The following is a 12,760-nucleotide window of genomic DNA, read 5'->3' as shown; positions in this document are numbered from 1 at the left end:
TTGACTTTAATGTGGTTTTATTTCTAACTCAAAATTGAACTCAGTTTGACAATTCTACTCATTGTGGATGAAATGCATGAGTACTAACAAATGTATTTCTTATATGACTTACAAATTAAAACAAACACATTTTTAATATGTGTACAACTGCTATACAAACGTTTCCCAAGAATTCCAATTTATTTTGACCTATTCCTTGCATTGTATTAATTAATAAATAGAGGAAATACCAAGATTGAATTTCTAAAGTATTAGGAACAGCAACTCTTTCCCTTATAGAACTTACTACTATATAGAAAACTGCTTATCTGTATTAATATTGTATATATTGTGCGTCAATGACATTTGTTTCATGAGAGCATTTAGAGTTTACTAAATAACAATGGATTACACTAAATGATTAAAATGTAACACACTAAAAAAGGTGGCCGTAGTCTTCTGAGGATTAACTTAGCCTGGATTCCTTTTCAGTCCATCATATGGCACTTATGTGTTAGCAGTATTAAGCCTCTGCAGTCTTCTTTGCTTTCTGTTCTTGGTTGAACCTGGAGAAACGGGTTGATATTGACAAAATAAGTTCTACAGTTTACTGTATATACTTAGTACCTGCAAACAAGCTGTTGTGATTATTTACTGCATTGATGCATAGTCAATACAGTGCAGTATATAAACACTGAATTGCATATCAGTAACATTACAGTTGTGTGAGGATTATTCATCAACATTTGCTTTGATTCCGCACACTGCAAACTACAGATTCTTGAGTAATTTACAATATAACACATTGTGCTAACATTGTTAATTTTGCTTATACCACAGAGGGTTTAAATTCTCAAATCTGATTGGTCAGGGGGTGTGCATGTTTTCTGAGCACCAGCACAGCTCGGACAGAAGTTCCGCCAGGAGCATGAACGATAGGTTAATATTAACGCGCATTCTAATACATTAGAACCTCTATAGTAACAGCTCATACACAGGGACTTGTACGGCAGATGACCAACATAATTTAAGACTAATAATAAATGGATTAACAAAATCTCCTTTTTTTTTAAAGGAGATATTTAATTAACATTTATGGAAGGAGTCTCAGCTATAAGCACTTTGTAACAGTCATGGTGCTTTGCAAAGTTTCCCAGCATGGAAAGACCTTCAGGAAAGAAGAGTTTAAGCTTTCCAATTTCACAATAAAATGACAAAGAGAGAGAGAGAGAGAGATTCCACAACATTCAACTTAACTATAAGTGTACATGTCGTTCAGTAATAAGTTAAATATCTTAATTGTTGGCAATAAGCGCTGGTTTAAGCAGAATAACACCCTCCGGATCATCCAGTTTTATGAAAAGCATCCATGCTGGGGTGGTGTGATACGGCAGGCAGGGCATGAAGCAGATTGCCACTGCCATCATGGTGGTCTGAAGTGGTCTGGCATGTGTTATTCTTTACATATTCTGCACCCATAGAAGTTGTGTATGTTCAGAAAGAGCATGCTCCTTCTACAACAAGTACTTCAAATAATGGGTGCACTGATTACAAACCAGGGATTATTGATAAGACTGTTACTATAAAAAAAAAAAAAAAAGAAGGCAGTAGATTTCCAGTAAACCAAACTCACTTCCATATTCTGAAGAGCTGAGATCCACCTGCACATCCAACAAAGAAGTTGACAGCAAACAGATTCCAGTTCTTTGGTATAATAACCAGTGAATACCTGGACCAGATAAGACCTACAAACACAGGTGAAAGATTGGGAGACATATTCTTAAACAGGTATTTGAGGATATCAGATGATTTAATTTAATTGAAAATCTGTCAATCAACATCCTGTTTAGTGAGCAAATCATGCACCTGTAGCTGTCAGCACTGCAGACTGCGATGCGCTGAGTTTTTCAGCTGGTCTGGTCATGTCTGCTAAACCAGCTATCACCAGGCTCTGGGAGGAAACAGAGCACGATGAAAATGAACATTCTGATCTAAATCCTCAGCTCTTTCTAAGCATTCATTATGTATCACTAATGGAACAGCCATAAAATACAATCAACATAAAGAGCTACATTAGTTGTATCAAGAAATATGGCCCATACCCATTTAAACATTGGTGCCCAGAAGAAAACCGTCTTGGGACCTAAAGAGAGAGACATTTAATAAATTCATGCTTACAGTGCTCATTGTATGCAGTGTAATTACACAATGAACAGAATCTTTACTGCCGTCAGACTGAGGCCAGTGGAACATGTTGATAAATCTTTGCTACAAACATTGACAATAGGGATGCACCGAAATGAAAATTCATGGCCAAAGGCGGAATGCGTTTTTTCGCATTTTTCATTTTCACCATTACATAAATTAAATAGTCAAAATGTGCTTTTTACTATTTTGTCTTGCTTTTCAAAGAAAAAAAAAATAAATTACAAAAACTATAATTTCAAAATATTTATTTAACACTGAACATTTTTTTTTTCATTCCAGCAGGCATAGGCTACCAACAAGGCACAATATAACTTTAAATAAATAAATGAGTAAAATAAAAATATTTTTTATGTGGTCATCTTTGAGCCCCCCTTGAATAGCCTATGTTAGGCCTATAACAGACTGCTGAAAGAATGTAACACTCTGTAGCCTACAACAAAAAAGTGCATTGACAAGTGTAAAAAAAGTGGATGGGCCCACAACAAATGATTAATTGTCCTAGACATATGCCTACTTCTTTGACAGCCATTCTTACATCTTTCTCTGACACTTTAAAATGCTTCCACACTGCCGACATGTTTGCTGCAATTAAAGCTTTGCGCGTCTCACTCTGGTTGCTAGGCTATTTGGTCGCGTCATCAAACACGTCATTGTTCGATCAAATTTATTCGGCCTTTTCACTTATTCGGCCGAACACCGGAAGTGCTTTTTTTTTTTTTGCTATTTTCGGCCGAATAATTTCGGTTGCCGAACATTCGGTGCATCCCTAATTGACAATGCTATATAAAGAATAACAATAAAGGACCTATGAACAATGTGCTAACACAAGACATATGGTGCTGTCATGATATTGGGCAAACAATAAAAGAATCAGACTCTCTTGTTTTTAAAGTTCTTTGGTGTTCCTCAAGGTAATGCATGGCATAAATATTTTACACGTGTAACCTAATTTATATTTATAGAAACAGGACATGGTTAAATGCAACAACAGAGTTTCTGGGGACTGAAAGCAAATAAATAAATAAATAAAATCCCCCCCCCCCCCCAGAATGATAATTTGTTTGAATTTATTTAAAATATGACTGGAGTTTGTCAGTAATTTTGGCACAAATATAGTTTGTGAGTTTTTTTTATATATAGAATTGAGGTTGTTACATGAAAGATACAGTTTCTCTTGTTTTTTTATTGAAAACTTGCATTATTAATCATAATATTAATTTTATAATGTTTTATATTTTTGCTCTTTTTTTAATGCATGCCAATACCTCTGGAAGGCACTGTAGTACAGAACATGAATACACCATACCCAACCAGGCATACATACAGGACACCTTTTAATGCTTTGTTACCTTCCCTTTGGTTCAAATGGGTGTGTTAGAACTAGACAAAGAATTCTGTAATGAAAGGGAGCTTGATTACCAGGACCGAGAAATACTAGTCTAGTACTTAAGATGACCTTAATAACAATTTTTGGACAAAGAAGCTGTATTAAATTTCAATTATGTTTAGATAGATACTTGCTCTGGCCTGTCTCTTTTCTCATTTTTCTAAAGCTTGGTACATACAGTCTCTCTGACAGAGTGTTTTCATCTGATCCTCAAGGCTATAACAGCATTACTTTCTTTCATAAGAAGCTAGTCAACAGACAACTCTATACTACCAGTGACGCTTTGATTAGGAGTTTCATGTTTCTACACGCTGAGCTGTTGATATTTTTCTGTGAACTAATACAAGGAGGAACATCTTAAACGTTGTTGAGTTTTGGTCAGTCAACATTAGTGCATAAATACTGCAATATCTATTCTAGGGAATTAAATTAGTGCACGGCTAACATCCAACATCATGCAATGAGAGTAAACACGTCAGCACTCCGACAGAGCCATAGTCTGAGAATAAGGTGGTCTACAACAGGGGCGCCATTTATTTCATATTTGCATTTATTAAATGAGCTGCACTCTTGAATATTTAGACGTAATGTTTCTTGCATGGCAGTAATAGCAGTGTTACCCCGAGGTGAGAACAAGTCTTAACGCCACTGAATGTATTATTGAGTCCAAGTTGACTCGAATCCACACCTCTCATAACAACTACACTGAAAACTAAGAAATATTAGTTTATTATAAGATTATACGTTTTCCCAAAGCCACTGAACGGCTGATTTACTTAACTGACGCAAGGTAAAGGCACCAAGGTCGTTTCCATTTCACCTAATTTAAGCTAGCTCTTGTTCATTAGCTGTTCACACAGCAACCCATTCACCAGAGACTCTGGGGTCATAATCATACTGCTCGAGATCTGGGTTGTATATAGCCCCTCCTCTTCAGTTTCTTCAGTTTCTAACTCAACTTTCAGCTCCAGCTTAGCCACACTTCCGGAAGTTGCAATCGTGTTAGCAGGTATTAAAAAAAGCGGTTAAACTGGCCGGTAAACAAACACACAATGCGGCGAGGAAGACATGAAAACCCTCAGCACACGAACAGCTCTTGTGTTACCTGCAGGGTGGTTGTAAATAGGTCTCAGCTTGGCAGGCAGAAAATGCTCGATCTGGCCCAGAACCCTGTGATAGGAGGCTCTCAGTCCTACCAACGCCATGATCACTGCTCCTTAACCGCGGCTTAAAAACAAACTAAAGTGTTTAAGGCCCGACACGACACAATGCTCGCGCTACTTCCCCCGAGATAGCTCTCCGAAGTGAGTGTCTTGTCTAGTCAAGCAAACCAGTCATAAACCTGCTCAAACAAATGTCTAACCTCTCGCCCTACTTTCGACCTTCCTGCCGGTCTTGAAACGTACAAGCCTGCAGGCCTAGCATGATCGCTTTACCGGTTGGAGTGATGTTCAGAATCACAAAGTAGTTAGCCAATCGGAGCACAGGAAACCTATATGACGCCCAGCTTTCTCGACTGTTAGCCAATACAAATATAGGGGGCAGGATTTATCTGAACGTGGGTACAATAAAAAAAAATCAAAACCAGGAGATTAGCTTCATGGCACAACCCATCATGTGAAGTATCCTATTGGTTGAGTTGATTCCGCTTGCTGTTTTAAGACTGGTCCATTTACGCACGTGCCAGCGCTGTTGAAAAGAGAGTTGTGACACGCTTTGATCTCGCCGCAACACAGTCACGTGGTTCATGTAGCTCTCAATAGTTCAAAACAAATCCGCGCTGTCAACCTGTTTGAATTTGTTTAAAGGGGACAGACAGCAGCAGCAGCGACTGTATTTGAAGCAGTTTTCGGTAAATATTAACACATAATGTGCTTTGATTACTACGTTGACTACATTTACACTACAGTAACAATTTTTTTTTTCTGGGGAGTGATGGAGAGACAACATTAATCAGTTTTCTGTGTTCATTTTTGGAGGAAAAGGGAATTGCTCCCATAACATAGAATACATTCACAGTATGTGCATTAATATTTTTATCTTGCTTCTGTGGGCATAATTACTCACATCCTAATGTTATCTTATGTTAAGACATTCACATAAGCATGCACAAAAAGTGAATATCAATGAATGCAAGTAACTGCTCATTTTAACCCAAGAAGTCAATAGTGCAAAATAAACAAGGTGAATAATGGCATTCAGCAAAACATTTTATTATATAATATATCCAGGGAGAGGGTATATAAGTTTTATATTTGAAACTCAGTCCACCTCCTACAGAGAGAGAAAGATGGCAGAAAGCAGGCCACTTTTATGCAATTCCTGGAAAGTGATTCAGCTGAAATGAATGAGTAAAATTGATAAATAAAAAATGTATACTGTACCTCTTATTATTATATATTATTATATTTATTCCCCCCCCCCCCCCCCGAATGTTCAATGTTGAGGGTGTGGTGGGGGTTGTGTTTATAAATGTTTATAAAACGTTATTGTATGTATGACTATGTTCTTTTGATGCCAAAAACAATAAATATAATGTTAATGTTATAAAAATATATTTAAAAAAAACATTTATAGATCAAGGTCTTACAATGGTTGGCTGTGCAGCATTTGGATGCAGAAAATAAATAAGTCTGATGTATGTAGAAGTGCATGTGGTTATGTTGTATTATTTGCCTGTATTAACTAAATAAAATAAAGATATAAGAAAACATCTTAAGATAATGTAAAATTAAATGTCATCCAAATACTTAAGTGATGTTGGTCCAATAAGCTCTAATGTTCTCTTGAGGTTGCACTCAACAAAATCTTTATGTACACATATAAATGTTTTATCAGTCTAATCAAAGTTGGGCTGTAATTCCAACTGCCAGTTTATTAGGTACACCGAGCTAAAACCAACAGTCCAACTTTAACAACAAATCTAATCACAGAATATAAACTTTGTTAACAAATGCCAATAACTGTAATTAATTTGAGATAAATGTTGGACAACTGACATAGTAGGTAGTGAAATGTTGCTCAGGCTAGCTAACTGCAATTAGAATCTAACTAGCTATTATCTAACAATAAGCATTAACTAAAGCTGGTATAAATATCACTTGTATAAATATCACACGTGCAGGTTGTTACATCCACTGCACTCTATTAGCCACAATGAATTAGTGTTTAAAAAAATATTAAATAGTGTATAATTTAGATAACAAACACTGGTTCATTGGTTCACCTGGAGATCAACACCCCCTAGCGGCGAACCATCAACATTTCGAAACAGTATGACGTAATGAAGTATCGTTTGCTGAAGTCACATGACTTGGCCAGTTTGACACGCGCTCCGACCTACTGATTCAAAACGGTTTCAAAGCTTCAAGAAGCGGTGTTTTGAAAGCCAATAGGGCTCTTTTAAATAAATTGCAGGAGAGCCGAATTGTAATGTAATGTGCCATCTCCCTGTAATATATCAATCATAAAAAATTATATATACATTGTACTGGTTGATACTGATTCGGTATAAGGCAGACCTTTGTGGAATTTGGCTTATATCAAGGCTTTTAGAGAATGTTTTGTAAAAACAAAGATTGTCTGCAGTAACAACACAGCAGCTCTGTTGGAGTAAATGAAACGAACGCACACAGGCTTGACCGGGCTTGTCTCCAGCTCTGTCTATTCAGCAGGACGTTTGGCCACCTGGAGGCGCTACAACACCTTACCTTAACTTTGTTAGACAATCTCAGTTCCTGACCTGAGGACCGTCTGCACGTTTGGGTCTCTCCGAAGGCTCTGATCAGCTGGAATTGAGAACAAATTAAAATAACGAATAATATTGGAGATTTTGCCAGAAATATATATGTAATTTAATACTAAGATTGCAGTCATTGCATAATTTAATTTGTTACAGATTGGCACACTTGTATAAATATCACACCTACAGTTTGTTACATCTACTGCACTTTATCTGCCACAATTAACCAGTGTTAAAAAAAATAATCAATATTTGTATCAAATTGTACTCTTGGACTTCGAGAAACCGGCCACAATCTCTTAGAGCTACTTGCTAATAGATCCAGTAATTATTGGGCTAAAATCCATGACATACTCTTCTGTGTTGGGGTCATTCCTATGTTCCCAGGGCCCTATGTTCCCCAAGTTTATATGGCACATATAGCTGACACCTAGATTAACACTTTACGGTTGGTTTTGTGACTGTAAATCATTCCCTTCAAATGCTACTGAACTTAGAAACGTGTATACCAATGTCGTATGTAACGTTAGAGACGGTCCCTTAATGTGCGCATATCTGCATGTATCGAACGTCCAATTTTATGCCAGTAGGAAAAAGTGGGTGCTTCCTGCAAATGTAATTTCTCATGTTTACAAAAACAGGTGATTATGTTCTTCCATCACTGCAAATGTCTCTTTATGTATAGAGACAAAAGAAAGATATTACAGAATAATCACTCTGTATGGCTGCCCATCAATGTAAATGTCTCTATGTATAAAGACAAAAGAATGAGGTTTAATTACTGTCTGACAGTGTAGTGTAGTGACTGTGTTTGTTTGTGAACATACTGATTAATGAAAACATGGTAACCCCCCAAAATAAAATAAAATAAAATAAAAAATAATAATAACTTTCAGCTTTGGCTTTATTATTTCAACAGTATGTCAAAGCAAATCGAAATCACTATTTAAAAAAAAAAAACCTTTCCATGAATTTTGTGCCATCTGGCTATCTCTATGGTCCCGCATGGATGGATCATAAAGATAGTTCTACAATCGTACCTTTCAGCAAGAGTCGCCTCGAAGTCATTCATTCAATCATTTCCGGAAGCGGCGTCGCACGATAAGTTACAAAAAATGCCGTGCAGACCGCCACGCGGAACGAGGCCTAGAGCATTCAACGCGCTCGACCGCCCACTTTGCGATGACGTCATTTTGCCGAGCGCTCCCTCCGCGCTATTGCGGACGCGTCAAGTATAAAACCAGGCTTCAGGAAGCTATCACCTTTTGTTATTCCATGACTCCAACCATTTGTTTAGTTCCCTCAAATCTTGGCCTATTATATTATTATATTATATAATAATTAAATACAGAGCTGAGAACATGTTTTCCAGGTTCCAGCAACATTGAATATAAAGGAATGAAAGTTTCTCGTCGGTAGGATCCATTACTGAAATATAGTTCTTCTAAAAGTATTAGATTGACAGTATAGTAAACATTTATACCGCTAGAGGGAGATGTGAAACCACTATTTAATGCAAACCATTTTATAAACCTTAAGTTTAAGGTTATATTTTAAGTCTTTGTTGCTAAATGTTCGGCGCATGATGAGCCAATCATACGTTATTACAATAACAATTACAGAATCACAGTTAGCCCTGTGCTTAAAAATAGGTCATTTCTTTGTCCTGGCTCGGGTGACATTTTATGTTTTGTTGATCTGTTACAGACTCTAGGCATGCACACTGCATGACGCTGAACTGGAAACTACAAGACTTATTTGCTAGCAACATTTGCTTCACAAGATTAAAAGTAAAGATGCCAACTTTGAATACCAAATTATTCCATAAAAGTAAGATGACTTTAAGGATAGAGAATAGTGTCAGACAGTTAAAAAACGTATTTAAAAAGGTGCACCCTGCTGGGAATTTTTTTTATGGTTTCCACTACAAATACCATTACAAACCATCATCTAAACATCAAAACCATTACCATTATTGGTCCTTAATGGTATCCACTAGACATAATTCCGCAGGGACCTGTGGAAGAGTGAAGATGACTGTTGTTACTGTTTTGCGTTGCACATAAGAAACATGTAATTATAATATTGTAATATAAATGTAATATAATAAAGTAACTGACGGTAAATTAGTTGTCAGTTATTTACTAAGGATTATAGTAAATTGCCGTGATGGCTGCACTCTTCTTTATTCTGGCGATACGAAAGGAAAAGCAGAAATATTTGATAGAACAATGTCTGCGCAAGGCTGCGCGCACTTGATGCTCTTCAAAGTTCTCCACAGCGCTGTGGACATAAACATGCGCGCAGCTCGCATTTCATTGGTTGTTGCGTAAGATCTGGGCACAGGAGAACAGAATCTTAAGCAGTTGGCCGAACAACATTTTTGTTATATATTTAGCTTATGATGACATGGAGGCAGTAGGTCGTTTTGCCACAGGGGTGTAGATTTTGCGTGATTTCCCCCCACTGTTTTGTCCTATTTGATTTTCTTCTGCGATGAAACACTGGAGTAAATAAGTGCCCTAACAAAAAAACAACAAAAAAAGAAGAAGGCGATGCTAAGCTAACAGCTAGCTAATGAAGTGCTTTCTACTTGCCGTTCTCTCAATGCTGCTTGTCTCCAGACGAGGGGAGCTTTGAGAGCACCATGTCCTGCTGTGGCAACTTGATTTGGGATGTGAGGAGACGCTCCATCGGTTACAGCGATCCTAATATTTTCCGAACGAACTATTTAGGTAAGAACGCAGTGTGTGTTTATTTCCCTACCGACGTCATCTTTAAACGCTTCATTTACGTGTGGCGCTGACAGCTGTCACTTGTGTATGCTTGTAGATGACAATGGGCACGCTGATTTATGGACAAGTTTATAGCTTCATTGATTGCTGTCCTTTTTCAGTAAAATTGCCTTAAGAGTTGTTGTTGTTGTAGTTGTTGTTGTTGTTGTTGAACCGACCAGCCTAGCTAATATTACCTCTCAGACTGTAATAATATATAATATAACCAGGTGTAGAGTAATCATTCATTAAATACTCCTATTGGCATTAAGCATGACAGTGACATGCTTTATTACTGTAACGTTTTGGATAAGTATGAGAGACATCACTGAATTAAATGCAGTAACTGATTTGAGGTGACAGTTTAGAATTATTGGGAGTTAACTGACTAAAATGGGCAACGGTTAAGTTTTAGTGAACAGATAGCAAGTGTGATGCTGATGTGTTAAGTCAAAGCACTCGTAATTTCTTTAAGCAGGAACTGTTAAAATCAATATTGCAACAAAATCAGCTTTTAGTGCACCCCTCCTAACTGCCAGGGCTGGTGAATCACCTGGATATTATCTTGTGTGCGTGCATATGCATGCCAAGAAATTCCAACCAAATCACAAAGTGATCATTTGCTGTAATATTTATTATATATGCTATTACCATACACCAGTCTTTACCATAATTCTTGTCAAATGCATATGTTGAAGCTCATGAACACCTTATGGGGCTATCTGTGTAACACTTTGTGACTATGGTCAGAGCTACACGTACCCCAGAGGTGGACAAATTGGGTAGCCCAGGTGTCCAGGACATGTACAGTGCTGTGAAAAAGTATTTGCCCCATCCTGATTTCTTTTGGGAGAATGTTCTGTGGATTGAAGAGTCGAAAGTGGAACTGTTTGGAAGACAGGTGTCCCGTTACATCTGGCCTAAACCAAACACAGATTCCACAAAAAGAGCATCATACCTACGGTCAAGCATGATGGTGGAAGTGTGATGGTGTCTGGATGCTTTGCTGCTTCAGGGTCTGGGCAACTTGAAATAATTGAGGGAAACATGAATTCTGCTCTCTACCAGAAAATCCTAAAGGAGAATGTCCGGTCTTCGGTCCATAAATTTAAACTCAAGTGCAACTGGATTAAGCAGCAAGACAATGATCCAAAGCATAGGAGTAAGTCCTAGTCCTAGAAGTAAGTGAAAGACTGATCTTCAGTAATTGGAAGCATTTGGTTGCAGTTATTACTGCTAAAGGTGGCACAAACAGATTTTAAGTTTAAGGGGACAATTAGTTTTTCACATAGTGATAGGTGTTGTACATGGTGATAGGTGTTGGATAACATATTTGTTTTTTGCTTCAATAAAAAAATGTAAAATAAAAATTGTGTGTTTACTCGGGTTGCCTTTGTTTTGTGTTGTATTTTGTTTGAAGATCTAAAACTATTTAATATGAGATGTACACAAAAACAGAAGAAAATACTTTTTCAAAGCACTGTAAGTTATGTATCTGACCTTTTTAGTTTTTCATTCACAGTTGCCAGACATGTTGGATGGCGTGTTTAGCAGGTGGTTGATTTAACGGTCACCAGTGTTTTTTTACGTCACTCATTCAAAAACCAGTCAAAGAAATCATCTATCCCTATTTTGGTCCTGAGCTCGGGTTATTGTGTATGCAGTTTAGCATGGTCTCCCCATGTTTATCTGGGTTTCCTCCCAGTTCCCAAAACATGCCAGAGACACCAAATTGCCATTAGCTGTGAAATGAGTATGTGAGTAGTGCCCTGCGATGGCTTTTCCCACCTCGTGCCTAGTGTTCATGGGATTGGCTCAGGATGCACCTTGACCCTGACAAGCATAAAGCGGTTACTGTAGCTGAATGAATGAATATCAGTTACACTTACAGTAATGTGGCCCAATTGGTTCATGTACTTTTCTTGATGCAGAGACACACACTAATCTTTTCCAAATCCTGCCACCTGCTGCACTGTGCACACGAACCAAGGACCTGTTCAGGCTGTCGGTAGGAACTACTTTTAATAGGTATACGAATAATTTTACTGATTCTTTATCGTTCCTCATGACATTGTGGCATACATTATCCAGGTGATTCAAACCATCCCTAGTACTTTGGAGGGATGAAATAGAATGCTAGTTATGTATGTAGCTGTTGTTCTGTGAACAATGGACTATCATTTTCATTCAAAACCAGCCAATCTGGTGGGACTAGGCTAGATGGTTGCAGGGGAAAATGACTATATGGCAATGGAGACTACCATACATTCACTTTGTGATGATGTTGAACGGTCTCTGCATACATGCTTACACGGACAAAATGATATCCAGGTGATGTTTACCAGCCCTAGTGGTATCTGGTGTTATGTGTCTAACACTTCGTCCTTTATAAACTTGTCTTATACAATGTAAATGTCTGTGTTTGATGAGAACAGTGAGGCTATTAGTGCTGATGATATATAGCTTCATTTGTTTATAAAAGGGTAATGGTATATCCGCTGTTAGTTATACTCCCTACTAGGGCTGGGATAGTATGCAGCATTCCTGGTATTATAACTATAAGCACAGTATCATAGGTGTTCTGTCCCAATCTCATTCAGATAGTAAACAAACAAATCAATTCAATGTTAGTTTTTCAGTGGACGGACAGCTGACTGCCCTCTACTTTCA

General features: G+C 37.6%; 2 protein-coding genes and 1 long non-coding RNA gene across 7 annotated transcripts in view; 1 reads left to right on the top strand and 2 right to left on the bottom strand.

Moving 5' to 3' along the window:
• On the bottom strand, positions 1–5,025 carry mpc2b (mitochondrial pyruvate carrier 2b). Its single transcript, XM_053626843.1, has 5 exons — positions 4,680–5,025; positions 2,082–2,122; positions 1,846–1,930; positions 1,613–1,724; positions 1–545 (listed from the first exon to the last, which is right to left on the bottom strand). Exons 1-5 carry the CDS (start codon positions 4,777–4,779, stop codon positions 503–505), a joined length of 381 nt encoding a protein of 126 aa, XP_053482818.1. The 5' UTR covers positions 4,780–5,025; the 3' UTR covers positions 1–502.
• Positions 5,026–6,492: 1,467 nt separating this feature from the next.
• On the bottom strand, positions 6,493–9,541 carry LOC128608794 (uncharacterized). Its single transcript, XR_008386126.1, has 3 exons — positions 9,437–9,541; positions 9,287–9,333; positions 6,493–7,362 (listed from the first exon to the last, which is right to left on the bottom strand). It is a non-coding gene; the product is annotated as an uncharacterized LOC128608794 (long non-coding RNA).
• Positions 9,542–9,656: 115 nt separating this feature from the next.
• dcaf6 (ddb1 and cul4 associated factor 6) overlaps positions 9,657–12,760 on the top strand; it is a 38,212-nt gene continuing 35,108 nt past the window's right edge. For 3 of the 5 annotated variants that reach the window (XM_053626840.1, XM_053626838.1, XM_053626839.1), the window contains exon 1: positions 9,657–10,051. In XM_053626840.1, coding sequence (XP_053482815.1) covers positions 9,964–10,051 — 88 coding nt within the window. In that variant the 5' untranslated portion in view covers positions 9,657–9,963. The remainder of the gene's footprint in view (positions 10,052–12,760) is intronic. The other 2 variants (XM_053626837.1, XM_053626841.1) reach the window with 2 other exon arrangements.

Source organism: Ictalurus furcatus, chromosome 6, assembly GCF_023375685.1.
Source record: "Ictalurus furcatus strain D&B chromosome 6, Billie_1.0, whole genome shotgun sequence".
In the NCBI taxonomy this organism is placed as follows: Eukaryota; Metazoa; Chordata; class Actinopteri; order Siluriformes; family Ictaluridae; genus Ictalurus; species Ictalurus furcatus.
The sequence above is the reverse complement of the archived record's forward strand: the minus strand, read 5'-3'. Positions and strand labels throughout refer to the sequence as shown.

Excerpts from the sequence above, each read along its gene's own strand:
- mpc2b (XM_053626843.1), bottom strand. The coding sequence starts at position 4,779 with ATGGCGTTGGTAGGACTGAGAGCCTCCTATCACAGGGTTCTGGGCCAG. Across the intron at positions 2,123-4,679 it reads TATTTACAACCACCCTGCAG|GTCCCAAGACGGTTTTCTTC; the intron begins GTAACACAAGAG and ends CTCTCTCTTTAG. Across the intron at positions 1,931-2,081 it reads GGGCACCAATGTTTAAATGG|AGCCTGGTGATAGCTGGTTT; the intron begins GTATGGGCCATA and ends GTTTCCTCCCAG.